The 25,128-nt window shown below is 44.6% G+C and overlaps 1 protein-coding gene and 2 non-coding genes across 6 annotated transcripts; all 3 read right to left on the bottom strand.

The window, feature by feature from the left end:
* Nucleotides 1–1,017: 1,017 nt before the first annotated feature.
* On the bottom strand, nt 1,018–19,849 carry LOC102027574 (ribonuclease 4). Of its 4 annotated transcripts, none has more exons than XM_005412072.2 (2): nt 19,686–19,849; nt 1,018–2,218 (listed from the first exon to the last, which is right to left on the bottom strand). In XM_005412072.2, exon 2 carries the CDS (start codon nt 2,199–2,201, stop codon nt 1,758–1,760), a length of 444 nt encoding a protein of 147 aa, XP_005412129.1. In that variant the 5' UTR covers nt 2,202–2,218; nt 19,686–19,849; the 3' UTR covers nt 1,018–1,757. The 4 variants fall into 4 exon arrangements, with proteins under 4 accessions (XP_005412129.1, XP_005412126.1, XP_005412127.1 ...); XM_005412069.2 differs by having other exon boundaries at nt 19,660–19,805; XM_005412070.2 differs by lacking the exon at nt 19,686–19,849 and adding an exon at nt 12,117–12,277.
* A 277-nt stretch (nt 19,850–20,126) lies between these two features.
* On the bottom strand, nt 20,127–20,198 carry Trnap-ugg. Its single transcript has one exon. It is a non-coding gene; the product is annotated as a tRNA-Pro (tRNA).
* A 4,569-nt stretch (nt 20,199–24,767) lies between these two features.
* Trnay-gua lies at nt 24,768–24,854 on the bottom strand. The gene is given in 2 exon segments: nt 24,768–24,803; nt 24,818–24,854. It is a non-coding gene; the product is annotated as a tRNA-Tyr (tRNA).
* Nucleotides 24,855–25,128: the final 274 nt, after the last annotated feature.

Below are 25,128 nucleotides of genomic sequence, written 5' to 3'. Positions count from 1 at the left end.
CTCTCCAGTTCAAGAGCAAGGGTGCCCGGGGCTGGGGATTTAGCTCAGCAGCAAAGCGCCTGCCTGGCACGTGCAAGGTCGTGAGTTCGGTTCCCAGTACCGGAGAAAAACCAAAACCAAAAAAAAAGAGCAAGGGTGCTGTAACAGCAGGGGGTGCCAGGATGTCTCCAAATAAAATAGGACAAAAGGAATATAGAAAGGAGATCAAAAAATTATAATTTTTAAATTGTACGTTTAAGAAAAACTGTGAGGAGCCAGGCGTGGTGACACACACCTGTAGTCTTGCCACTCAGGAAGCTGACACAGGAGGACTGCCACCAGTTTGCGGCCAGCCTGGGGTACAAGAGTTCAAGGCCAGTCTGCACTACACAGTGAGACCCTGTCTCAAGAAAACAAAAAAAGGAAAGAAAAAGAAAGAAAGAAGGAAAGCAAGAAAGCAAGAAAGAAAGAAAGAAAGAAAGAAACAGAAAGAAACAGAAAAGAAAACCAAAAGGAAATGAAAAGAGAAACTGTGAGGGCTCAAGGATGGAAGGCAGGCCGAGGGAGGGAAGAGGAGGAAGTGGAAAGAAGTGTGGTGTGCGTGTGCTGCCTCCCTATGGTGAATGCAATCATTACGTACTATAAAAATGCACAAATAAAAATAAAAATTGTAATTAGGAAAATAAATCAATTTACAAAGCAAGAGAAAAAAGAAATGAAGAAAAACTGTCTTCTTACATATATACACACACAGTGCTCACATCCATGCGTTTCTCCCGTTAGTAGCCAGCATCATGTATCTCTGCTTTTCTATTTGTTTCTACGTATCCAAAGGGAAAAAAAATGGGTGTGAGCCTTGGAGCTGAATCCTGTCCTCTGGAGCAAATGAGACAAGGGTTTCTGTGTTGTGGTCAGGGAAGAAATGGTCATTGGTCTTTAAGCAGCACGTACAAGGATCTTAAGGTGTGTGCATGTGTACTGACCAGAAAAAAAATTAAGAGGATAAGGGGAAAAATAAATAATCCCATAGCACAGTCCTTTTATATTACTGCAGATAAGTCCTTTATTATAATGAATACATGAAATATCTTTCAGTCAGGGAGAGTAAATGAGTCTCTACAAGCTAATAAATTTTTAATACCTTGACTTACTCAGGTGATTGAAAAGTTTGGGCAAAAAGGAAAATTTCTGATATAATTTCTTGATCTTACCAGATAGGAACATAACAATGCCAGCAACAGAACTGTCATTTTGTCAGAGTATTATTCACAAATTTTTCATGGTTTCCGCAACAGCTGACTTAAGGGAGTAAAACAAAGTACACACTTTCAAAGCACTTCTTGTGATGGAGCAGAAAACCTTGATAAGTAGTTCAGCTGGACTTTTGTCTCATCTCTTCCCTAACCTGATAGTCTCAGCAAATTCTTTAACTTCTAGTTTCTACACACAAAGCATTATTAAAGAGCTGCTGGGATATTAAAATAGCTGAGGTGAAAACACTTGAAATGTAGTAAAAATACACATCATTACAGAGTATAAGATCTGAGTGAGCTGAGCTGACCAGTATGATAAGAAGCTTACTGTAGAAAAGCTGAGATTCATAGGTTTATGTCTCCATTTCTCTTGGATACAACGTATTTAACAGAATGGGTTATATAGAAGAAGCACAAGAAATAAGCAGAGGAGACAGAGCCTGAGCCTCTTCAAATGGATCACTCATTGCCATCTAGGTGTAAATTAGAGGCTAACCACTGGTTGTAACCAATACAGGACGGGATCTATGCATCAAAATGCACAGGCACCTCAGGGTCACCCTCACAGGCAATGACAACTCGCCTGGTCCTTGCCCTGGCCCGGTATCTGCAGGTAGAGGCCCTGGAATTTCCTATCTCCCTGCAGTCTGTGACCTTCACAACACCTTCATGACAGTTCATCAAACCATTCTTGCACTGGATACTGGTGGTGCTGCAGATACTGCGAATGTTCCAGATGTCTTCATGGATGAAACTGTTCAAGGGCTTGCACCTTGGACTAGTCATCTTCCGTCTGTGCATCATCAAGTTGCAGTAGTTATCACTGCCACCTGTCTCCTGGGGATCCACATGCTGCCGCAGGAACCGCTGGTACATGCGATCCTGGCCATAGGAGGGCGGCACCAGCCCGAGCCCCAGCAAGGTCAGCAGCAAGAGCAGAAGCAGTGAATGGGTCCTCTGTAGAGCCATAACCACCTTAGAGGTGCCTAGAGAGGGAGCGAGGGACCAGAGAAAAGATGGTAAGAACTCGGCACTGGAGACATGCTGACAACAGCAAGCTGACGCCTCCTTGACTCCAGTCTCCTCTTCCTCCCTGCTTTTCACACATAAGTTCCCAACTTTTCCCACCCTTGTATCCCTAAGAGTGAATATTTCTGCCAAAGTGAACTTCTCTGAAAACAGAAGCCTTTCTTTTTTCTAGACAACAGTAGGTATAGCCAGTACAGTAAGTCAGGGCCAAACTGTCTGTGTTTGGTTGCCCAAGAATACACAAAAAGGGAAAGGCCTGTGAGATGGGAAGAAACTGTTCAAAAGGAAAGAGAAACTGGGATGGGGAAAGGGGAAAAGAAGGAAGGGAAAAGAAACAGTGAATATATATATTATAGTAGTTGAGGTAGCTATGCTACTAATTTCTATTAGTTCATTGAAAAGAAAGGTTTGTGCTTATATTGTTTGATCAATTTTTCATGCCCATATTTTGTAATCTGAGCAATTACTTTGAGGATAACAGTACGCAATGCACTAACCATTGTTCCTCTCCTCCTATCTTGGTTTGCAATTTTGTATCAGTATTTAGTGTTTTTTTCTCTTTAAAATAAAAAGGGAAGGGCAGATCTGTGTAAATCTGGAGTTCTATATCTTTTAGGGTGATTACTCAGTGTGTCTTTGGGGAGTGTCTTGGTCCCTGGGGGCTTCACTTGCCAACAGTTTGGAAGGACTTGGGTCAAAGAAATTCTATGCGCCAATTTTCATACCTTACATCTAAGAATTGAGGGAGGTGGAGAAATGAGCAGAGAAAAATTTCAACCTGGCCTTCCCTCTCATATGACTATTCCAGTGGTATAAAATTGGGGTGGTTTTTGGAAATCTTATTAATCTTTTTTTTAAAAAAACAGGTTGTTATAGTACAACAACTCTTGATAATCTCCTACCTCTTTTGTCTGTAACTCACTATTGTTTGTCTATTTGTTTTCCTGAGAAACTATTTTGTAGATAATAATATGTAAAACAATAACCTTTGATAATTTCCTACCATTTTGTCTGTAATTTGCTAAGTCCCTCCTATTATTATGTTATCCTTCTTTTATTCTTTAAAATAAAAAAAAAAAAAAAAACAGGTTGTTGAAGACTTGCTGAGAATCGCCTCTTTCTACCAAATTTCAAGGGATGAAGTGGGGTGACTGGGTGACACTAACTAGCCAAACGCTGCCATCTGACGGTCACTCCTGGGATTAATGTGAACTGTGACTGCACTTGAGTCCTGCGGGGAAGCAAAGTCGACTGACTAGAGCACACTCATTCCTTGTTCACAAAGTCAGCAGCCTAAAGCAACAAAGACAGTTTTTCAGAGTGCAACGAATGCATGTTTATTCATGCAGCCTAACAGCTGCCCTGGCAAAGTCTTGATCCAACACAGGTAGACACTGCTGTCCTCTGTTTCCAAAGATCCTGCTTCATGATGGTCGGCTCTGCTGTCAGAGTGACTGAAACAAATGCCTTCCGAGGGGCCTGTCCTGCAAAAGTCTGGCCTTTGATTAGTGACACTGACCAACAGTAAACATAATTGTTCTTTTAAATTTCACCTCTTAAATCCATGGCCATCTTCCTGCCTTTGCACATAAAGACATAAAGCTCCACGTCCTACTACTGTGCTAGGGTTACAGATACAAGGTACTGTGTTAGGAGAAGAGGGAGTGTAGTTTCGGGAGCAAGGGTGTTAGGGAAGCCGGTGCTTGACTACTCCTCCCTCCATGACCAGTGGACACAGCCTCTGGATGAACAGTGAGTACCTGGGTTTTGGCTCCAGTGGAACAATGTACTCAGGTGGTTTTTCGGATGAGCCCTTTAGCCTTACACTGTTTTTATCTACTTTCATTCTTTTTTTGTGGCCAAGGATATAACTTGGTTTAGTAAAAAAACTACTTACAGAAATGACTTAAACTATTCATGCAAGAGCAAACCCTCACCAGATGTGGTGGTGCATCCTGTAATCCCAGCAGTTGGGAAGCTGAGGCAGGAGGATCTCTGTGAGCCCAAGGTTAGCCTGGGCTACACAGTGAGTTCGAGGCAAGCCTAAACTACAGAGAAAGACCCTGACTCAAAAAAAAAAGCAGGGGGGGGGGCGGGGAGAGCAGCTGGGGATTTAGCTCAGTGGCACAGTGCCTACTGGGCAAGCGTAAGGTCGTAAGTTCGATTCCTAGTACCAGGAAAAAAAAAAGAGAAAGAGTGCAAAACCTCCACCTTAGCTATATTAACTCCATAAGCAAACAAGACATAGAAAAATATCTGATGACAGTAGTCCAATATAGACCTCAGGGCTCCAGCAGCAAGTGAAAACAGAATCATCCCAACACATGCTTTCTGGTCAAGATTTGCCCCAAAGCTTTTTTCTACATCATGACACACAAAGTTCTCAGTAAGGCCTTGTACTTTATGCTGTGATCTCAAAGCCCAAGGTGTGCACAATAATGGTTACAGTGTGGATCCTGAATGCCTCCCACGGACATGTGCGTTGAAGGCTTGGTCTCCCAGGGTGGTGCCATTGGTGAGCAGTTCTGGTTTAAGAGATAGGGCCTCATGGGGAAGCTGGAGGGTATTGCAACTCCAGCCCCTTCCTCTTTCTTTCTTTGCTCCTGTGCTGCCAAGAGCTGAACAGCTCTTCTGCCATGTTCTCCCACCATGGTTTCCACCTTCACAGGTCCAGAAACAATAGGCCAAGCCATCACAGAAGGAAGCCTCTGAAACACTGAAACAGAATAAACTTTTCCTCTTTTTAACTTGATTATCTCTAGTATTTTATCATAGGGACAGAAAGCTGACTAAACACGGTGTGAGCTCAGTAAAATTCTTTAAACTTCTCTTAGCATATTTCCTCATAAATTAAGTGATCATAATAACTTCTTTCTCTTAAAGTGCTGTGAATAGTAAAGGATAAATTGATGGAAAGTATTTATAACAATGCCTAGTATATAGGAATTGTCAGTAAATGTTGAGAATTATTATTTCTACCATTTCATTTTTGTTTTCCTCTCCTTTCCTCAATTGGGATAAAATAATGAATGACTACAATGAATTGCAGGAGAGATCACTGATTCCTCTTTATTTCATAGAGTTTATTAGATGTAATTGGAGGTCTGTTTTTCAATGATTCACCTGAGATAAAATGACTTTCTGTAACTGCATGGTGTGCACACCTGTAATCCCAGCACTCTGGGGTGCTGAGGCAGGAGGATAGAAAGTTTGAGCCCAGAAAGTTTGAGCCTGGGTAATTTAGTGACTTAGTGAGACCCTGTACCAAAATTTTAGACTTTAAAAAGGGCTGGGAATACACCTTAGCATCAGGCCTGGATTCATTCCTTCATACCACAAGAAGAGACTTGATTATAACTTTTCTCATTGCTGAGACAAAATATACAACACCACAAGTTAAAGGAGGAAAAGTTTATTTCAGCTCACAGTTTGTAGAAGTTTCAGGCCATAGTCTACTTGCTCCCAGGCAGGGTGGCATAGCAGAGGGGCACTGCAGAGGAGAGACAGTCCATGGCAGGGCAGGGCAGGCAGAAGGTGATAAGCAGCAAATAAGCAGTAGCAGAAGCAACAGAAGCAGCCTGCCTTCTTTCTGTCCCTTTTTATTCTATCTGAGCTATCTGCTCTGTAGGCAGTGCCACCCACACCCAGGGTTGAGCAACCTTAATCCCAGTATGACATCCTTATTCCTAGTATCACACCATAGATCCAGCCAGCTCCAAAAAGCCCCAACTATGAGTGCCTGAGGTCTTGTGGGGAATCTAGATATAAACCATAAAATTTTGCTCCTGTCTCCCAGTCTCATACACATCCCTTTGTGCAAAAGGCATTTAGCCCATCTCTAAGAGCTGCCAAAGTTGTAATAGTTTCAGCATTGCTAAAAAGAAGTCCAAGTTCAAAGTTTCCTCTGAGATTTAAGGCAAACTCTTAGCTGGGAGCTCCTGGAAAGAAAGTTAAACACTTCCAACATTCAATGGCCTAAGATAAACATTACCATTACAAAAGGTACAAATAGGGGGATAGCACAAACAGAGATCAAAGGGAGTCCAAAATTCAGCAGGGCAAATATTTACTCCCATAGTTCCACTTCCAGCATCTAAGGCAATTTGTGGCAAGATGTTAAGTTCAAAGAGCTTGGATGGCTCCTCCTCTACAATACTGCCAGTGGCTGTACATGGTTACTCTCTTAGGCCAGCTCTGTTCTCTCCTTGTAGTTTTCCTCAGATGATCCACATTCCTGGCTTCTCCAACTTCCTAGGGTCTCCATTGCACCTTTAGTTTCACACTCCCAGCCTCACACACTGACCTCTTAGGGGCACACTGCCTGGCCTTCTGGGTCTTTTTCTGAAACCTGGGTGGAAGTCTTCCTGACCCCACAACTCTTGCATTCTGCATGCACTTAAAACAACAAAGTATGCCACCAGCTAGGGCAGTAGCTAGGCTTCCTTCTCTTTTGGTTGTAGGGAATGAATTCCTGGATTAGTTGGTGCTATGAGCCCAATCCAGATGCACAAATTCCCTAGGCTGCTGCCAATCTAGAACATGGTGCTCTGGGGCTCTCTTCCCAAAGCACAGTCTTTCACCTTTGCAATTTTGAGGCTGCAAAGGGTGGAGTCCTGCTGGTTCTTGCGATGCCCTCAGGCCATCTTTTCTATTGTCCCCTTCTTTCTCAGCAACCAAGTTCTCCTCTGCTACTTCTTTGCTACTAGAGCTTCCTTTCTGGCCAAACTCAAAATATTTTAAATTATTCTGCTGGACTCTTTGCATATAGATCTGGCCAAAAGCCCCCAACAGTAGCCGTGTCATGGCCTCAACATTAGACTGCCTTGAAATTTCTTCTAATAATTAAGTAGTGACCCCACACTTGATCTCAGTTTCAGACAAAGTCTCTAGAGAACAGCAAAATGTAGACAAATTTTCGGCCAAAGCATAGCACACATAGTCTGGAGTCCAACAGCCAATGTAGTCCTTCTTCTCAGCAGAAATCTCCTAAGCCTGGTCTTTACCTGCTGTATATCTAGCAGCATTCTGGTCTTCTGAGCTTTGACCAGAATCTCACAACAAGCACAACTTAAAGTATTCCAGGACTGCTTCTTCAACTGGCATCTCCAAACCTTTCCAAACTCTTCCCACAAGCCAGTTCTAAAGGCTCCTAAACCACATGGTTAGGTATAGTCACAGCAATGACCCCACTCTTGCTACCAAAATCTGTATCAATCAATGTTTTCTAGAGAAACAGATTTAATATGAAATATACAGATATGTAAGAATTTACCAGACCAGGGCTGGGGATATAGCTCAGAGGCACAAGTGCCTGCCTGGCAAGCACAGGGTCCTGAGTTCAATTCTCAGTACCAAACAAAAACCAAAGGGAAGAATTTACCAGACTGGCTTACAATGGCTGCCCATAGAGTCAGGCATGGAAGAGTGCAAAAGGTCTGCCTGCACACTGAAGAGCTGGAGGATCAAAGGCTGGAGCTCACTGTAGTGTCCTGTGTGAGTCCATATCAGGAGGCCTAAGGGTCTGCAATGGAAGGCTGAAGAGTCTGTGCTGGAAGCCAGAAAACAATGTCCAAGGTGAAGGTGAAGACTGAAGCTCCTCCAAAGAAACAGAAGTGAGCCTTCCTTTTTCCTTTCCCATTTAGGTGGCAAACCCATTGGTTGCTGTCACTCCCACCCAGTAAATCTCAGTAAAATTTCAATAAATCCCTTTAGCCACCCCCAGAACTATGCTGGTCCAATTTAGTTGGGCATTTTTTACTCAAGGTGACCCAATGAATTAACTTGCACGGAATAAGAGACCCAGACCAAATGGTATTAAGATCAGGCATTCAGCTGCTAGCCCCATCAACAGGTGAGGAAGCACTTGATCCCAAGACATGCAATGCCCATGGAAGAGGCATTTCCCCTGACACTTAGGCAGGTATGCAGGGGAAGCACTTCAAGTGGATGTCTGGAAAAGATACTTATTCTCACAACTATGGCATCTTATGACTTTACATTCCCCATCAAGACTGAGTAGGGTAGTAATCTGTAGTAATTCTGCCTCTCCTCGAGAAGAGAATATTGGTTGGATAACTTGATGTAGTTTCTGATAATAACTAATTTTTTTGAGAAAACTTTAAAGACCGTTCAGATCCTTTAAAAACCACCACAGGTTGGGGCTGGGGATTTAGCTCAGCGGCACAGCACCTGCCTGATATGTGCAATGTCGTGAGTTCGATTCCCAGTACAGGAAAAAAAAAACAAAAAACAAAAAAAAAACCACCACAGGTTTACCCCATATAACATTAAGTATCTATGAATGCCCCCACATCCAACAATAAAAATAGTTTTTCACTGCAAATTTTAACTGATTTTTATTTTTAACTGATTTTTAGAGTTTATAAAAGTATTTGTTGGGGCTGGGGATTTAGCTCAGCGGCAAAAGTGCCTGCCTGGCAAGTGCAAGGTCGTGAGTTCGGTTCCCGGTACCGGAGAAAAACCAAAACCAAAAAAAAAAAAAAAAAAAAAGTATTTGTCTACAGGTAATTTAATTTATGATTGGCTATGGTTTTTGTTTTTGTGGGCCTTTGTTTTTTTGAAACAGGATCTCACTATGTAGTTCAGGCTGACACTGAACTCAGGGCAATATAATCTAGGCTGGCTTCAAACTCAGGGCAATCCTCCTGCCTCAGTCTCCCAAGTGCTGGGATTATGGGTGTGCAACACCACACCAGGCCCAGCCTGGGCATCTGGTGAGACACTGCCTCAAAAAAGGATACATTTTAATACTTGTTAAATTAATTATTAGTTTTCATTTTGCACTTCTCTTGTGGTAAATCAATAAACATTTTCATCTCAAATGTTTTTATAGGCCTTAAGAAGCCAAAGGATCCTAGCACTAGACCTATAGTGTGGCTAATAATTCTGTGAGAATGACTGTCTAGAAGAACAAAGGAATCCAGGATTCTTTTGGTGACATGGAAGGCATGTGACCTAGTGAGCAAAATGCATCCTCTTTCTAATCAGCATTTGGGGGCTGGGGATTTAGCTCAGTGGCACAGTGCCTGCCTGGCAAAGGCAAGGTCGTGAGTTTGATTCCCAGAACTGGAAAAAAACAAAAAAACAAAAGCAACAAAAAAATTCTAATCAGCATTTGGATTGAGCCAGCTGGTCCGTTCCACAAGAAACATGGACAACTTTGGTACGCTGCTGAAGAATACCATGTTCTACGCTAACTAAATTTTTTGGTCACTCACAATATTGAAATAAATTGCAGTCGACAGAAGTTTCCATTAAGCATATAGATTGTAATTCATAATGCAATCAAGTGAAAGTGTGTTCTTGGGAGTTTATGGAGAAAGCAATATATGATTGCAGAAGGGACAGGCACCCTCAAAAGAACAGAAAGTATTCACAGACAGCTGCTGCTGGGCGGGCTCCCACGGTACCCACCTGCCATGTTCTTCGCATTTACATGGGGGGTTTTCAATCTCCTGGGTGTGTCCTTTCTTTCTAGTTTTTTGGAAAATCTTGTCAAGGTTTCATTGATTTATAATCAATTACATATCTTGCTCTATAATTGACAAATACTGACTTCTTACATAAAAACTAATTGTAAAATAGAATCATAGAGTTCAAAAATTACAAAATAGGGGCTGGGGATTTAGCTCAGCAGCACAGTGCCTGCCTGGCAAGCGCAAGGTCATGAGTTCGATTACCGGTTTTGGAAAAAAAACAAAACAAAACAACAACAACAAAATTACAAAATACAGTACAATAAGAAGCTGTAGTACCTGAGAGTCATTAGGTGGCAGGAAGAGGAACATTGCCAATGACTTCCCGGGAGCAGGACAACTGGCCCCATAAAGTGAGAGACGTGAATGTGCAAGCGGTGGGGCTGCGGCTGCTTGTGGAAGGGAGTGAGAGCTGGCAGGCCTGCTTCTCCTCCGTCGAGACTTCTTATGCTTTAGACATTAAGACCAAAGACCCCTCACCAGATGCAAGTGTCACAACAGGAGCCGCAGTTTCAGATCTGACCATATTTTGTAAAATATTTATGAATTTATTGCAGGCTTTCATGAGTGCTATTTCCAGGTAAGTCGTTACTCATGTGATCTTGGGCAAACAATTCACTGTTTACTTGTCAGTGCTTCCCACTGGGCTATAATCTGCAGGAGGTCGGGCGCCATATTATTCCCCTGGAATCAGTGTTTGCCTCATCATAGACCTTCACTATTATTTTAGTGACTGACTTCATTTTCCTCTCCAAGCCTAAGTTTTCTCATCTGTAAGATGAGAGAGGTGCTAACTCTAAAGGCCAGAAAGTGCACGGTTCTCACAAAGCATACTGGAGCCTTTATTAGTTTCAGTAGCAGAAGTTCAGTGACAGTGGAAGTATGGAGATAAATAAGTATCAGCTTAGTTGGTGGCACAAGGTACCAGTTAGAAAAATAGGTGACAGGGTGACCTCTGGCCCTATTCTACTGAGATGCCTGTAGCCCTTAAGACTAGATGTGTAGGCCAAACTGACCTATCATTACAGTTAAGGTAGAGAGATACTACCCAGCATGTTTGCCTCCCAAAAAGCCTGTCACTTTTTGGAGTTTGAAAGCTCTCTGCTCTCAGTCTGGCAAGACAAAGACATAACTCTTGTTTTTGATTTGCAGAATCTGTACATTTATTTTGTACCAGTGCACCTAGTTTTCTCAAGCTTATTGTAAACGTGATTTCCCAATACATCCAGAAACCTCCTCCCAGCCAGCAAACAGTATGACTATGTCTAACAACTGCTCACAACTTCCTCACTCACATATTCAGTGTGCTGTTTCTCTAAAGCCAGGCAAAGCAGAACTGTCAGAAAACAAGGCAGAGTCAGATTATCTGTGGCACAGAAATGAATCTGCCTAGGTCACGGGTGCTGAACCTCACTCATCCACACATGTCCTTCTGTATCCATGCACATAACTCACTTGACTTTTGTCAGTAGAATTTGTCCCAACTGCTCTTCAGATTCACTTTACTGTCTCATACTGATCCTGTAGGCTTCACAAGAATTTATATTCTCTTCTTCCCAAATGCAAAAGCTACATCAACCTTAACACACAAGGGAGTTAACTTTATAGTTTATGATGAGTGAACTATGGTTATCATTTTCAAAAATACAGTCTCACCATCCCCCAAAGGGAAACCATAACACCAAATCCCCCTCCATTTTGTTCCTTCTTTCTTCCTTTCAAGCTGCCAGTGCACTTTCTTTTGGTTTTGGAATGCGAGATCAAAAGAATCAGAAACTCTACTTTCAAAGGGCATCCAAGCCACGCATGGTGGCACACACCTGCAATCCCAGCACTCGGGAGGCTGAGGCAAGAGGATCGCTGTGAGTTTGAGACCAGCATAGGTTACATAAGAGAGTTCAAGGCCAGCCTGTACTATATAGAGACCTTATCTCAAAAACAAAGCAAACAAAGGAAAAACAAAAGGGCATTCAAAGCTTTTCTAAGGGAAGAGATGAGTAGGGAAAACAGTAAGACAGTGCTATAAGCATATTTTCTTTTCCTTTCCTTGTCAAGCAATGTCTATAATTTTTTATAATGTGGACAGAAGCAGGACTATTTCAGATGCCCTTCAGCAAGTGGTCCCCCAGACCTCTGGAGGTTTTTATCACAATTTTGAAATTCTCCCTAAATTAGAAATTCATCCATATTCAGGCTATTCCAAAAAAGACCTTTTGTTGTTTGTTTCACATTTTATCTTACTCATTTCCTTTCCTGCTCACAAACTTGGGCCCAAAAGACCTAAGAGAGGAGAAATAGCTTCACTAAAATGGATGAATGGCTAGATATAGTATAGATATAAACAAATAGAACAGATTACCCAGGAGGAAGACTCTTACAAGAGTCTAGCCGTTTCCCTCCAACTGGAGATGGGTTCAAATGTTTGTTCCTCGGAAATAGGTTCCAGCTGTGCGAACTTAGAGGCTCCTACTGGTTCTGACAGTGTCAGAACAGAAACACAGATCACCAGACGTGGAAGAAACATGCAAACCAAGGGCATTCACCTTTCTCCCGGGCATGGTTGGGTCGAATATTAACCACCTGAGAGGATGAGAAATTTGTTCAGGGGACAGACTTTTATAAACACAGTCTTTTGCCCAAAAGCTGCCTCTTTCTTATGTCCATGGTTCTTACCCTTTCTCATGACAAGGTTGAGTTTTCATAGTTCATGCGCAGTAGTCTGTATCCATACAGTACTGTCTCTGATGTTATGGGCCAACATGAAATCGCCTCTAGAGAAGGTTGTGTGATGTGTATTTTTACCTGCCACCCACTTCATCCTTCCAGCTACTATCTCCAGGAATATCCTCACTGGGATATTAACTAGGCTTCTCCGTCTTTTCATCCTTACCTGCCCACAAAAGACTACCCCTTAGCACCCAATCTTTTGTTCCTTGAAGTACAGTTGCAAAAATAATTATTTCCAATGTTAATGCAACACTGCTATTGCAGCCACTCAAAAACGAAATTCAGCCGGGTGTGGTGGTACACGCCTGTAATCCCAGCACTTGGGAGGCTGAGGCAGGAGGATCGTTGTGAGTTCAAAGCCAGCCTGGGCTACAAAGTGAGCTCAGAGCCAGCCTGAACTGCATAGTGAGACCCTGTCTCAAAAAGAAAAAAACAAACAACAACAAAAAAAGCGAAATTCACTGCCTGAATAAAAACAGTGTGTAAAGGCACCCGATCACTTTGCATATCCTGTAGTAGTCTCAGGAGAATGCCAAGTGTTTCCCAAACCTGGGCACTCGTCTGTATTGATGTTGGATCTACAATTGTGTTATTCTTTTCCAAATCCTCAGCTCTCTGTTTTCATCCACCCATCCCCAAGTTTTCAATATGCCCACAACTGAGAAGGTGACAACTAAGGACAACTGTATTCCAGTAAACAACTGCACTTGAAATCATCATAATTACAATAATCAGTGTTACCATTTATTTTATGAAGCTGTCATGTATCTAATTTCCTTTAGTCATCGCCAAGACTGTGTGAAGTGGATATTATTTAAGTCTGGGTTGCTTAAACACCAAGGTCAAACAGCAGATGAGCACTAGTGTCCGACATCAAGGCCTCTGATTGAAGGGAGAAAATCTACTCATCTTTTCAGACTCAGCTCTACAACACCTTCTCTGAGTTCTGACTAATCCTCTTTAATCCCATCCAATCCTCAGAGGTGTTGCCCACTTCTTTCTTTGTAGATTCACTGTATTCAGTATTTACCCCGGTGGAGGCAACCACGAAAAAGAGATCCCAAATTGATGGTTTAAATTGCTTTGACTTGACTTCCATACATGCAGGTGTGTGTAAAAAGCTGGTGAGTTGGCCTGAAGGAAATTTGTGTAAGAGCTCGTGAGACCCCTGGGAAAGGATTCGTTCTAATAAGACAGCATGATAAAAAGCAGGAGAAATATAAATGCCATGGAGCAGCGGGGAAGAGTACAGTATGTGCCATTCACATCCCCTCTCAGTCCTAGGGAGAGGACACTACAATAAAAATGTGAATAAAGGGGCTGGGAGTACAGTTCAATGGTAGGGTGCATGCCTAGCATGTGTGAGGCCCTGGAGTCAATCACCAATACCAAATACACACAAAAAATATCTTTAGTTTGTAATTTAAGACTCAGAAAGCACAGAGCAAGGCAGTACAAAGAAGTCCACTATGATTGTTGAATATTTATCTTACATCTAGGAAAATATCACTATATCTTACTCTTTTCAGCTGTCAACTCTAGGTTTTTCCATTATTATATGCAGACAAGCATATATAGATAATTGAAGCTGGACTTATTTTCTCACTGCCACCCCCTCCCAAATTCACTACAAGGTTGACAGGGACGGTATAGTGGGTGGAAGCAGAGGCAAAGTACTTTCCCCTACAGAAGGACCTTGGTGGAGCAATTCTGAGGCAAGGAGAGCATCAGTTCACGCTGTTTGCTCTACAGAGAGGAAGAGAATGTATGGCAGGGACAGGCCTCCCACAGGGGGCTGAGGCAGAAAAGGAGTAGGACGGTAACTTCACCAGGGAGACCGAAGTGTAACTTGCAGGTATGTTCACAATCTCTAGGAACTTCAGAGACACTCAAAAAGGACAAACACGGATCTGAAGTTCTTATAACACCAGTGGGATGGATCTGGTTTTGCTTCAGGTTGGTGTAACCAGGGAAAGAGACCACTAAGCACCACTCCTCTGATAGTAAACTGATCTCATTGCTTCTCCACAGACGGAACCCTTTGAAAGAAGATTATCTTCTTCATGTCTATACTCTTTAGTACTGAAATGATTGACCCTAGATTCCAAATTCTTCTTATTGTTCCTCATGGCTTCTGGAAACTGCACTATCTGGTCTCACTCTGGAAATCTGAACCATGAAAACTCTCCTGGCTTCTCTTAAGGGCTTACAGACACTGTTGGGGTTGGTAGAATTACCAAGGAGCCCGGCAGAGCAGGAAGGCTTGCAAGATCCCGGCAATGCTCTGCTCGTAATTGGGTAATAATTCTGGAAATGTTGCTGATGTGCCTTTATTTTTGAGGTATCCATCCTGGCTCCCATGCACAAGTTCTAGAATGGTAAACTCTTTAAGCAGCTGTCAGTAATTTAATATACATTCTTAGGGATGTGCTTTACTTTAGAGCCTACGTTAACAACAGGTTTTGGTTTTTGTTTGTTTCATTTTCCAGTACTGGGACTTGAGCCTTGAGTCTTTGTATAGAGCTATATTCCTAGCCCTTTTTTTATTTTTTAATTTTGAGACAAGATCTTACTTAGCAGGGTTCAAATTTGCGATCCTTGCCTTGGCCTCTCGGGGTGCTGTGATCATAAGCCTGTGCTAAAGCAGGAAACAAATGGGATCCCGACAGAACAAATCACCCACGCGTCTCTAAGGGGACTCCGGTCCTCCTCAGAGTGGAGAACAAATTCCTGTTACCACTTTCATATTGTTTCTATCCTACAGGGTAACTGTTCACTGGAAGTCAGCAAAAAGCAAGATTAGAGAAGAGAGAGCTATGATTAAGAGCACTTCAACAAATATGAATCTGAACAATGATCACAGAGGGCAGGAAATTCAAATAGAGCTTTCCAAATCCAATATGCTCCGCTGACATTACCTCACAGCTGTACCCATACCCAGCCGGGGTTATAAGCACCAGTCTCCTTGGGGAACTCAGCCACACCAGTTTCCCAGGGACCCTGGCTGTACAGTTAATCCACACTTGTCCAGTGTCAACCCAGGAGGAGGTTTCCTCTCTTGGGGCCACCAGCCTTGCTTTAACAGCAGTTCTTGGTACCAAGAAGGGCCTGAGGACTTAGGGAAGGAAATGGGGCAGCAAGAAGAATCTAGAAAAGGACAAAGGCCCCCAGCTCCTCAACTTTGCTGGGGCACAGCCCTGTTCCAGTGTCAGGGACCACAAATTATAAATTGAGTCTAGAGGGTGTCTGAGGCTGACCTTGTCCTGCCCTTTGAGTCAGACTGGAGGAGGAAATTCCCCGCCTTCTGGTCACAGCTGAAGCCCTAGGGTTAGTGAAGCTGTGGCCCTCACAGGGCAGGATAAGACCTGCTGAAGACAGTAAGGCTCCTGGGAAACTGGTTTCCTTACTGCCCCTTGTCTCATCCTTGCAAGAATGCTCTGTCTTCTTCGGAGCCCACCGTAGTTGCCACTTCTGTTCCCAGAAACACTCGCTGCGCTTCACCAGCGTCGCTGACACAAACGTGAGCAGCAGATACGAAGGTCTGGCTCCCTCAGGGCCTTTTGCTCCTCACAAACACCCGGTCATCCCGATCCCTGCTGTCTCTTGCTCTTTCTTCTCACCACACACCGTGACATGAGGCAGGAGACTGGCACCCGCTGTGGAGCTCTCCAGCAGCCTATCTTCGCATTTGTCCTTGTCCTCTGCCTTCCTTCCCGAACCCCACCCAGATCCTGAGCTAAAAGATAAAAGGCCGGGGTAGTGAGAAGGGGACTAAGCAAACTTCCATAAACGCTTTCCCTCAGTACGTGCTTCAGGGCACAGGAGCCTCTGACCAGGCAGGTAGGCTTCTACTTTAGATGCTTTGCTATCAAATGCCAAAGCTTGTTCTGCTGAGGGCTAAAGCTGTAAGTGTTTCAGGGGCAAAGAGAAGTAATGGGACATGGGGCCCCATGGGGGGATCCCACTGGCCCCCAGCACAGTACTCAAACGCTCCCTTTCCTTTAGCAGGAAAATATACCAATCGCAAGTGGTACCTATTTTAAATGAGTAACAGAGCACTTTTTAAACAGCCACCAAAGAACTGAGCTCTTAAAAGTTACCCGCCACTTGTTTGTAGCGAGGAGAGCTGCCGGGCTTTTTTTTTTAAAGAATAAAAGAAGGATAACATAATAATAGGGGGGACTTAGCAAATTACAGACAAAGTGGTAGGAAATTATCAATGGTTATTGTTTTACATACTGTTATCTACAAGATAGTTTCTCAGGAAAACAAATAGACAAATGATAGTGAGTTACAGACAAAAGAGGTAGGAGATTATCAATAGTTGTTGTACTATGCTTTGGTATCTTCAAAGTGGCTTCTAAAGAAAATAAATAGAGCTATACATGAGTGACCTATTGAACAATCATTAACTATTCTCAATTGTTGTTGTAGGAAACACATAATAATAGACATACATCCATTTACAAAATAGGATAGAAGTAATACAAACATTACAGAGTTATGGATAGATTAGTAGGAAAATATCAATGGCTGCTGTAATACATGGTGGTATCTTCAAAGTGGTTTCTCAGGAAGACAGAGATACACAAGATGGATCTAACAAGTAGTTACAGCCTAAGGGTTGTCAAAAATAGCATATTACCTCCTCACCAGTGACTCCTGTCACTGAGGTATGATGGCTGGAAGGAAGGCCAGTATTGAAAAGAAGGACCGAGAGACTTGCACCTGTGACTAGCAACAGGCTGTTTTCTTGTTCCTCCATAGTCATGATTACCCAGGGCTCCTCGATGGAGATGACGGTCTGGCCAGAGGGAGAAGGCAGAGCATGCCCGAAGCCCTCTCATTCCTGTTGGACTAACTGGTAGCATGGGTCTGAGCTCTGGGGCCTCCACCTCAGAGGGCAGACCGATCTGCAGTGGTCTCCTTTGCATCCAGGGCATGGCCCATGGGGCCTCTTAGGGCAGTTCCTCTTGAGGTGGCCTGGCTTTTAACAGTGGTAGCAGATGAATGCAACATCCCTAAGGTCTTATCAGTCACTGACTGACTCGGCCTTCCCAGGGGTAGCAGCAGCCAACGCCCATGGCCTGCAACGACCTGAACAACGTGGCCCCACTCTGATTCAGAGATAGGGACTCCACCCTAACTTAGAACACACAGACAACAGGGACACCCACACAGTGCCAGGCCTGAAGGATTGCTCAAGCACTATCGGGCTCGGCCAGAGCAGCTTCTGGCTGGAGAGTTACCCAGCACTGCTGCGGAACACGGCCAGGCACCCTCTCTACCTCTAGCCCTGCCCTTGACAACCCCGGAGAGGTCACAACCTGCTCACACCCTGACGATGCAAAAGGGCAGTTTTGTTTTCCTTTTGAACTTGACACAGGGAGTTATGTTTGAAAATGGGAGTTTAAAAATGTAGTATTTCATGAACACACATCTAGGGAGTTACTCATTTGTGTTTCAAAATACAACAAGGAATTAGTCCACTAATGAACATTATATCTGTGTCAGTAATTTAATACACGTGAAGTAACTGACAACTGAGAAAAGCTACATATTTTTTAAAAGCTCAGACAACTTGAAAGCCATTCCTATTTCCTGGAATCTTTTCCTTTGTCTCTCCCTGAAGCTCATAGTCCTTACGCACAGAAAGCATGACATTCTCCTTCCAGGGACTCTAGTAGTGCACTTCCCTCTTTATAGAAAGCATACATTCCAATGCTGTCTTTAGTGCTAATATAAAGCAGGTGACGGAGGGAATGGTGGACATGCTCTCTAAATTTACTTCATAAGGCAAACATCTTGGAGCCTATAAACAGGACACTTAGGGTGAGTCACAAAAGCAAGGATCAAAGGAGGAAAACCCCACACGAAAAGGTGGGTCTGGCCTCCAGCAGTGGGGCACTGTTGACTGAGTCTTTTCTGTACTTCCAAAGACAGTTAAACATTCCCTCCTCCACAGACTTTGGTTTTTGTGCCCATCCCCTCTTTCCCAGGCATTCTTCGGAGAAAAGGAGTTCGCGGAGATCATTCTGCTCAAATACAGATTACGTGAAAACTCCTAGCGGTTTCATCAGCTGACACTGGTTCGCTTTTCACCCATCCGTTGCAGTCTGAGTCCTAGGCAAATGCTCTCAGCAGGACCCTGACAAACCCTTTACTGCTTATGAGCGGACATCTGCTCTCTGACCATAGCCAGCACACACTGTTCAGTTCATGGGCATCCCGTGCTCTCTGCCAAACCATAGTTCATCTCCACATTCCTGGAGTACTTTCTTGTATCCAAGAGCCAAGCTACTAACACTGCACCCGTCCACGCAGTTGCAGAATAAGACAGACAGGTAAGACAGACAGGGACCTCTGAGACCATTTGTCAATCCCTCACCCATTTTACAGATGGGGAAACTGAGGATCAGAAAAAGCAACACTAAATGCCCAAGGAATAGAAAGTATCCTTCTGGACTAACTAGTTAGTGGCTGTGCGGTTAGGTAATTCTTTGAATATGTGAGGCTGCTTCTGGGAATTTGGTCATGTGCTAATTAGATAAATATGACACCAGGTTTTGTGCTGATTACATTTGTGACTTGGCAATAATAGTCTTACTGTTACAAAGCTCCAGGGCAGTACTAAATTTATTTTTACAGTCCTTCCTAAATAAAGATGTTCTGTTTTACCCATGTGCTGTCACCATTTTATGTGTTGTGTCGGAGCAAAAGAACTGGAACCCCAGTGTTCCAACAAGGAAGCTTGGAGCAGAGGCTGCTGGAAAAAGTTTCCAAGAATTTCACAACACTGGCTCAGGGCGGGTCAAGGGTGGGGAGGCAGAGAAAATAACAAACGAAAACATCAGTCCCCAAAAGTTTGTTCAGCCTGCAAAAACTGGAGAGGCCTGCTTCACAAATCTGATGATCATCGTGGGTACCCAGCAAAGTTTCCTTAGTTTTGAGCAATCGCAGGCCTCCTGGGGCTCCCCTGGCTCGCAGAACGTGTGGTCCCATGCGGAGCCCGGGTTCTGGACATTGAGACCTCCGCACGGGCACCTCCGCCCAGCCGCGGAGAACAGACGCCACACTGGGAGCTCGGAACCTCCCCCTCCCGCACACCCACCTTTCCTCCCCTCCACGCCCCCGCCCCGCGCCGAGAGGGAGGGGCCTCGCCCGAGCCGGCGCACCTGGGCAGCTGGGAGCCTGTTCTCACCCTTCCTCCTCCGAGAACGACGAAGTGGCGCACACCGCGAGGGCGAGCTCCAGAGTCCGCTCGGAGCGCGGGGCGGCGTGTGCTGCGGCGCTCGGTCCTGCCGGGGAGGGGGTCCGCGCTCGGGCTCGCGCGCTTGGGGCCGCGCCCCGTTTTCCCCGCGGCCTCTCACGCGCGGACCCGCCTACCCCGCCCCGGGCAGGACCCGCCCCGCGGAGGAGGCCCCCCCCACCCGCCAAAACACACGGTCCCCCGGAGCGAAGCGCCCGGGAACCCAGAGCTCCTGCCGACGTGGCCCCAGGACCATCTGCCGCGCATTCTTTCCGTCGGGTTTCTTGGGCAGGACAGTCAGTCCAAACGAGAGGAAGTTTGAGACAAATCTATCCATCCCTAGTAGTTGCTAAAGAGGAAGGGAAAAGTAAAGAAAAAGGTGGACAAAAAGCCGGGCTCGTCCGGGATTTGAACCCGGGACCTCTCGCACCCAAAGCGAGAATCATACCCCTAGACCAACGAGCCGAGGTGTAGGAGTGTTCTCTAATATCGCCTGTGAATTATATTACTGGATTTTACACCAGCAACAGGACGCCAAGCTGCCTCAGAGGGTTTGGGGTTTTTTTGTCCTGTGACACGCAGTTTTTGTTCTTCTCAGTTCTTCTACATCTGACTGGCCCTCTCCTTGCTCATTTGCATTGCTCCGCGTCCTGGACACTCAGCAGCTGAATGCGGGGAGTGGGAGACAGCTTTTCAGCCCGAGGGCACTCGCCTGAGTTCCACTAAACTGGGTCCCAAGGGTCTAGCAGAGAGGCAGGTCGCCCAGGGCGGCAGCAGAGCTGCACTGCGGACCCGGAGTCCTGAGCCCGGACAGACACGGGACAGCCGCACCCTCCCCGCCACCTTTCCGGCGCATAAAATCCTAGAGGGGAGACTGAGGGACATCAAAGTCGGGGAGCCCCAGTGGGTTGCCGGGTGAGCACGCAGGCTGGGGGTTCGGATCTGTAGGCCCCTGGCAGTTTCCCTGAATTGGAATGACTCCTCCATTTCTCCAACCTTTGCTTAAATTGTTCCCTCTATCTCGAATTCGCTCTCCCAGGGTCATTCTAACTCACATTAAATCCTTCCCCTCCTTCCTGTCCTGCCTTAAACTATCTTTTTGTGGAACTACATAAACAAGATCCCTAGCTAAGTGTAAAACGCCTCTTGCGGGGAAAGGGGGGCGTTGTGGTGTAGAATCGGAGCAGCAGAGGTCACAGTTAGGGGTGCTCCTGCAATCACAGTCCTGCAGGCTGCAAGGAAGGTACATGTCCACACCCTCAAGTTTTTCTGCGCTGTCCGGTAGCCCTCGGTCTCTGGGCTTTGGCTTCAGGTAACACCCTAGGTGGGATTCAAGAGAAGTCAAAAGAAAGCCCACCCTCAGCCTAGTAGCGCGAAGCCAGTGGTGGGGAACCTTTTAGAGACCGACTGCCAAACTGCAGCCCCAAACCCGCTCGCTTGCTTGCTTGCTTGCTTGCTTGCTTTCTCTTTCTTTCTTTCTTTCTTTCTTTCTTTCTGAGACAGGGTCTCCCTGTGCAGTTCAGGCTGGCCTTGAGCTCACTTTGTAGCCCAGGCTGGTCTCCTCCTGCCTCAGCCTCCCTACTGCTAGGATTATAGGCGTGCGCCACCACACTCAGCTTTGTTTTGTTTGTTTGTTTGTCTTTTTGAGACAGGGTCTTGCTAAACCTGCTTATTTATTGCAAAGTGCCAACAGTGTAACTAAACCTGAATACTGAGGTTTTAGTTTACACAAAACCCATACATTAACATCTTCTGTCTTAAAATAAAGTACAGAAATAGAGCTTTCAGTGATACAAATGGCTTTTATTGAAAGGTAAAAGTTTGCATGTGGAGTGCTTTGGCACAGTTAATGTGACCTCTGCTATCGTATGCATGCTGATAATGTCAGACCTTGGCTCTTACTCTGTTAGTTTGAGAGCAACACACACAGCACTCAGGTATGTTACTGTTTCTTGTATCAGATGTGCTACAAGTCAAAGCCGAAAACAGCTGCTGGCAGGTGTAAGATGATCCAAACAAAGTAAGAAAAGCAATCCCACGTCCTTTCATTAACTTAAAATTATTTGGCAGAGAATTCCACACCTTAGAACTTCATTTTCAGAACTACTAACTGTGCTGTCCTTTGTCATCCCTTCACTCTCTATCTTCTCAAATTTTGAACTCAGGTCATAGAATTTATTTTTCCAAATAGAGCTTTCTTGAACTCTTAATAGCTCCATTTCTAGATTTCCAAAACCTAATCAGTGTAAACAGGAAAGATCAAGTTCTTTAAATTTGGCTTTATCTGGAGAAGTGAAAAAACACAAAATTTGTCTTCATCTTACAAAACTGTTAAAACCTGTTACTAAAATTCTCCTTTGCAGCTGCTACAATGTTAGAAAACTTCTTGTAGATTCCCTGATGGCTTTTAGGATTGTCTGCAAATGTTGTAGAATTTCTAAATGTATTTTTAGATTTGGATAACATTTCAACTGCCCGCTTTCAAGGTCTCTTTCAAACACCTGCAGTTTTCTCTCAAATGTTTTGATATCACAAAATATCCTTTCTGCTGTTTTCCCTATACCTTGTAGTTTTTTGTTCAGTACACTGAAGTGTAGTGTAAAATCTGTAAAACAACACAAAATGAGCAAAAAAAAAAAAAAATGAAGTTGATGAGTCAGGCCGTATCAGTGAGTTGTGGATATTCCTGCTTTTTTTTTTTTTTTTTTTAATTTGGTTTTTTTCTCCGGTACCGGGAACCGAACTCTCAACCTTGCGCTTGCCAGGCAGGCGCTTTTGCCGCTGAGCTAAATCCCCAGCCCCTTTTTTGGTCTTTTTGAGACAGGCTCTCACTATGCAGTTCAGCCTGGCCTTGAGCTCACTTTGTAGCCTAGGCTGGTCTCCAATTTGCAATGATCCTCTTGCCTCAGCCTCCTGAGTGTGCTGGGATTTCAGACGTGCACCACCACACCCAGGCCCCCTTTTTCATTAATAAACAGCCTAATGTCATTCAAGCAGACTACAAGTCTCTCCAGGACTCATCTTCTGCTCAATCACTGGACATTACTGTACATACATAAAGCATTATATTGTGCCTGAACCTCATCAAGAAATTTTTGAACCTGGATGTGGTGGTGTGCACCTGTAATCCCAGCACTTGGGAGGCTGAGGCAGGAGGATCACTGTGAGTTCAAGGCCAGCCTGAACTACATAGTGTTTCAAAAAGATTAAAAAAAAAAAAAAAGTGCTTGAAACTGTTAAAAGTTAAGAGCATAAGCCAAGATGTAGTTCAGCTTTTATGTGACATCTTTGAGAATATTGTCTACTTTTTTGCTGATTTCCCTGGCACAAAGTTTCTTGATATATAAGACAATGAAACTGAATGACTGGATGTTTTGCTTCTTTCACAAAGAACTGTATGAAACCAGATGCTGCCCCCACCATGCAAGGTGCCCCATCACTAGTAACTGAAACCACTTTTTCTGGTCACATGTCTTGTGACAAAAATGCCTCCATCACAGCACTGTAGATATCTATCCCTTGTGCTCTTCCAGGAAAAGCAGTTTCACCAGCTCTTCTCTCCCAATGTCACCAACTGCATAATGCAAAATTACTGCTAGCCTTGCATGATTATTGATATCTGTGCTTTCATACAAGCACATGGAATAAAAGGCTCCATGTGAGCTGCTGATTAGTATCACCTGCCAGGTGCAGGAGTCTATCTTTAATGGTGTTTCTGCTAAGTGGCATCTCAGAGATGCGTTGCACAATCTTATCGTTGTTCGGGAAATTGTGCAAAGAAGAATCACTCCCAGACAACATGACCATTTTGACAAAATCCTCATGAGAGAGGGCTTACCACGTTTTGCTATGCACAGTGAAATCTGACAGCTGGTAACTGTCAGATGATTTGTTTTAGAAGGATAGTTGCAAAAACTAAGATACTAGGAATGATATTTCCTCGATTTCTCTTCAGGGAACGCTTGCCTTCAGTTTGACCAAGTTCAGCAACACTTTCGTGGTCAGTGTCAAAGCGCAGTCTGACACTTGGTGTGGGACACACATTTTTATTACACAGAATACAAAACGGCTTCCCACTGAGTTCAGTCACTCCAAATGACGCTGTCCTCTTGGAAGGATCTTCCCCTATCTGTTCTCAATTTTGTTTTGTTTTTTGCTGTAGTCATTTTTTTGGTGTTCAAGACCTACAGTCCACACCTACACACACACACACACACACAATTAAATTAAGCACCCAATACAAATCGATCCTTATACCCAAAACAGCTAACACTATTAGGTAACACTAAAGAATTAAGATAGCCCTTGATTCAATTTACGGCAGTGATTCTCAGCGGGGGTTCCTCTTAAATTTACTGATCACCAGCGGAAGAGGGCAGTATTCCACTGACCACCAGGTGCTGGGCTGCTCTGAAAAAAGCAAGTTCTACTAAAATCTCAGCCAGGCCAAGCACATACATATCCTTGTTCTTGTTTTCATAAATTATTTACAAACAACTAAATACGATGCTGCAGATTTAAATATGCCAGGAGGACAGCACATTGAAATAATGTCTTTTAATTATAACATCTCTCTGCTAAATCTTAGTTTTTGTTTTGTTTTAGACAAGGTCTCACTGTGTAGCCCAAACTGGCCTTGAACTCACTGCAATACTTCTGCCTCAGTATCCCAAGTGCTGGGATTACAGGCGTGCACCACCCTGCCCGGCCTTAAATATTAGATATTAAACTTCAAATTTTTCTGAGAAAATTCACAGCTAGAACACTGTAATAAAAGGAAGGCACTAAAGCTCAGTCAGTTCAAACCAATATGTACGCATCTGCTTGGCAGCGGCTGCTCCTTCAAAGCAGGCACTGCGCCAGACACCTTGGTCTCGGGCAGTCCAGAGTTGTTCCCAAAGGCACCAATTCCCTGAGGTGGCACAATCTGCGGCTAAACCGTGAGAACCTGCGTTACACACCACACCGCACTTTGCTACACTCCCCAAAGGCAGAGTTAGGTTGGGTGGCTCTGGACCTCAAAACGTCAGCTTGTCCTTCGAGCCGGAGTCGAACCAGCGACCTAAGGATGACGGCACAGCCCACTACAGTCCTCCGCTCTACCAGCTGAGCTATCGAAGGAGCGCGCACGACCGGATCTCGGGTTCGCGTCCTTAACAAGGAGGGTGCAGCGCTGCGAGCGGCGACCGGAACCAGGAAGACGGCACCGTGAGGGCACAGAGCCAGTCCGTGAGAGTCCTGCGCCCGCGGCTGTGGGACGACCCTGATGGTGGCTGGCGCTCCCGCCTCACGAAGGAGCTTCCACACGGCGGGGGCGCGAGCTCCCACAGCGCCCGGAGCCAGCCGCGTCTCCGCGGCGCGGCGGGGCGGCTCCGAGGCTGCCGGAAACGCTGCA

Source organism: Chinchilla lanigera, unplaced genomic scaffold, assembly GCF_000276665.1.
Source record: "Chinchilla lanigera isolate Chin_1 unplaced genomic scaffold, ChiLan1.0 scaffold00149, whole genome shotgun sequence".
In the NCBI taxonomy this organism is placed as follows: Eukaryota; Metazoa; Chordata; class Mammalia; order Rodentia; family Chinchillidae; genus Chinchilla; species Chinchilla lanigera.
Note: the sequence above shows the minus strand (reverse complement) of the source record. Positions and strands in the feature narration are given on the sequence as shown.

Coding starts and splice junctions, on each gene's coding strand:
- LOC102027574 (XM_005412072.2), bottom strand. CDS start 2,201: ATGGCTCTACAGAGGACCCATTCACTGCTTCTGCTCTTGCTGCTGACC.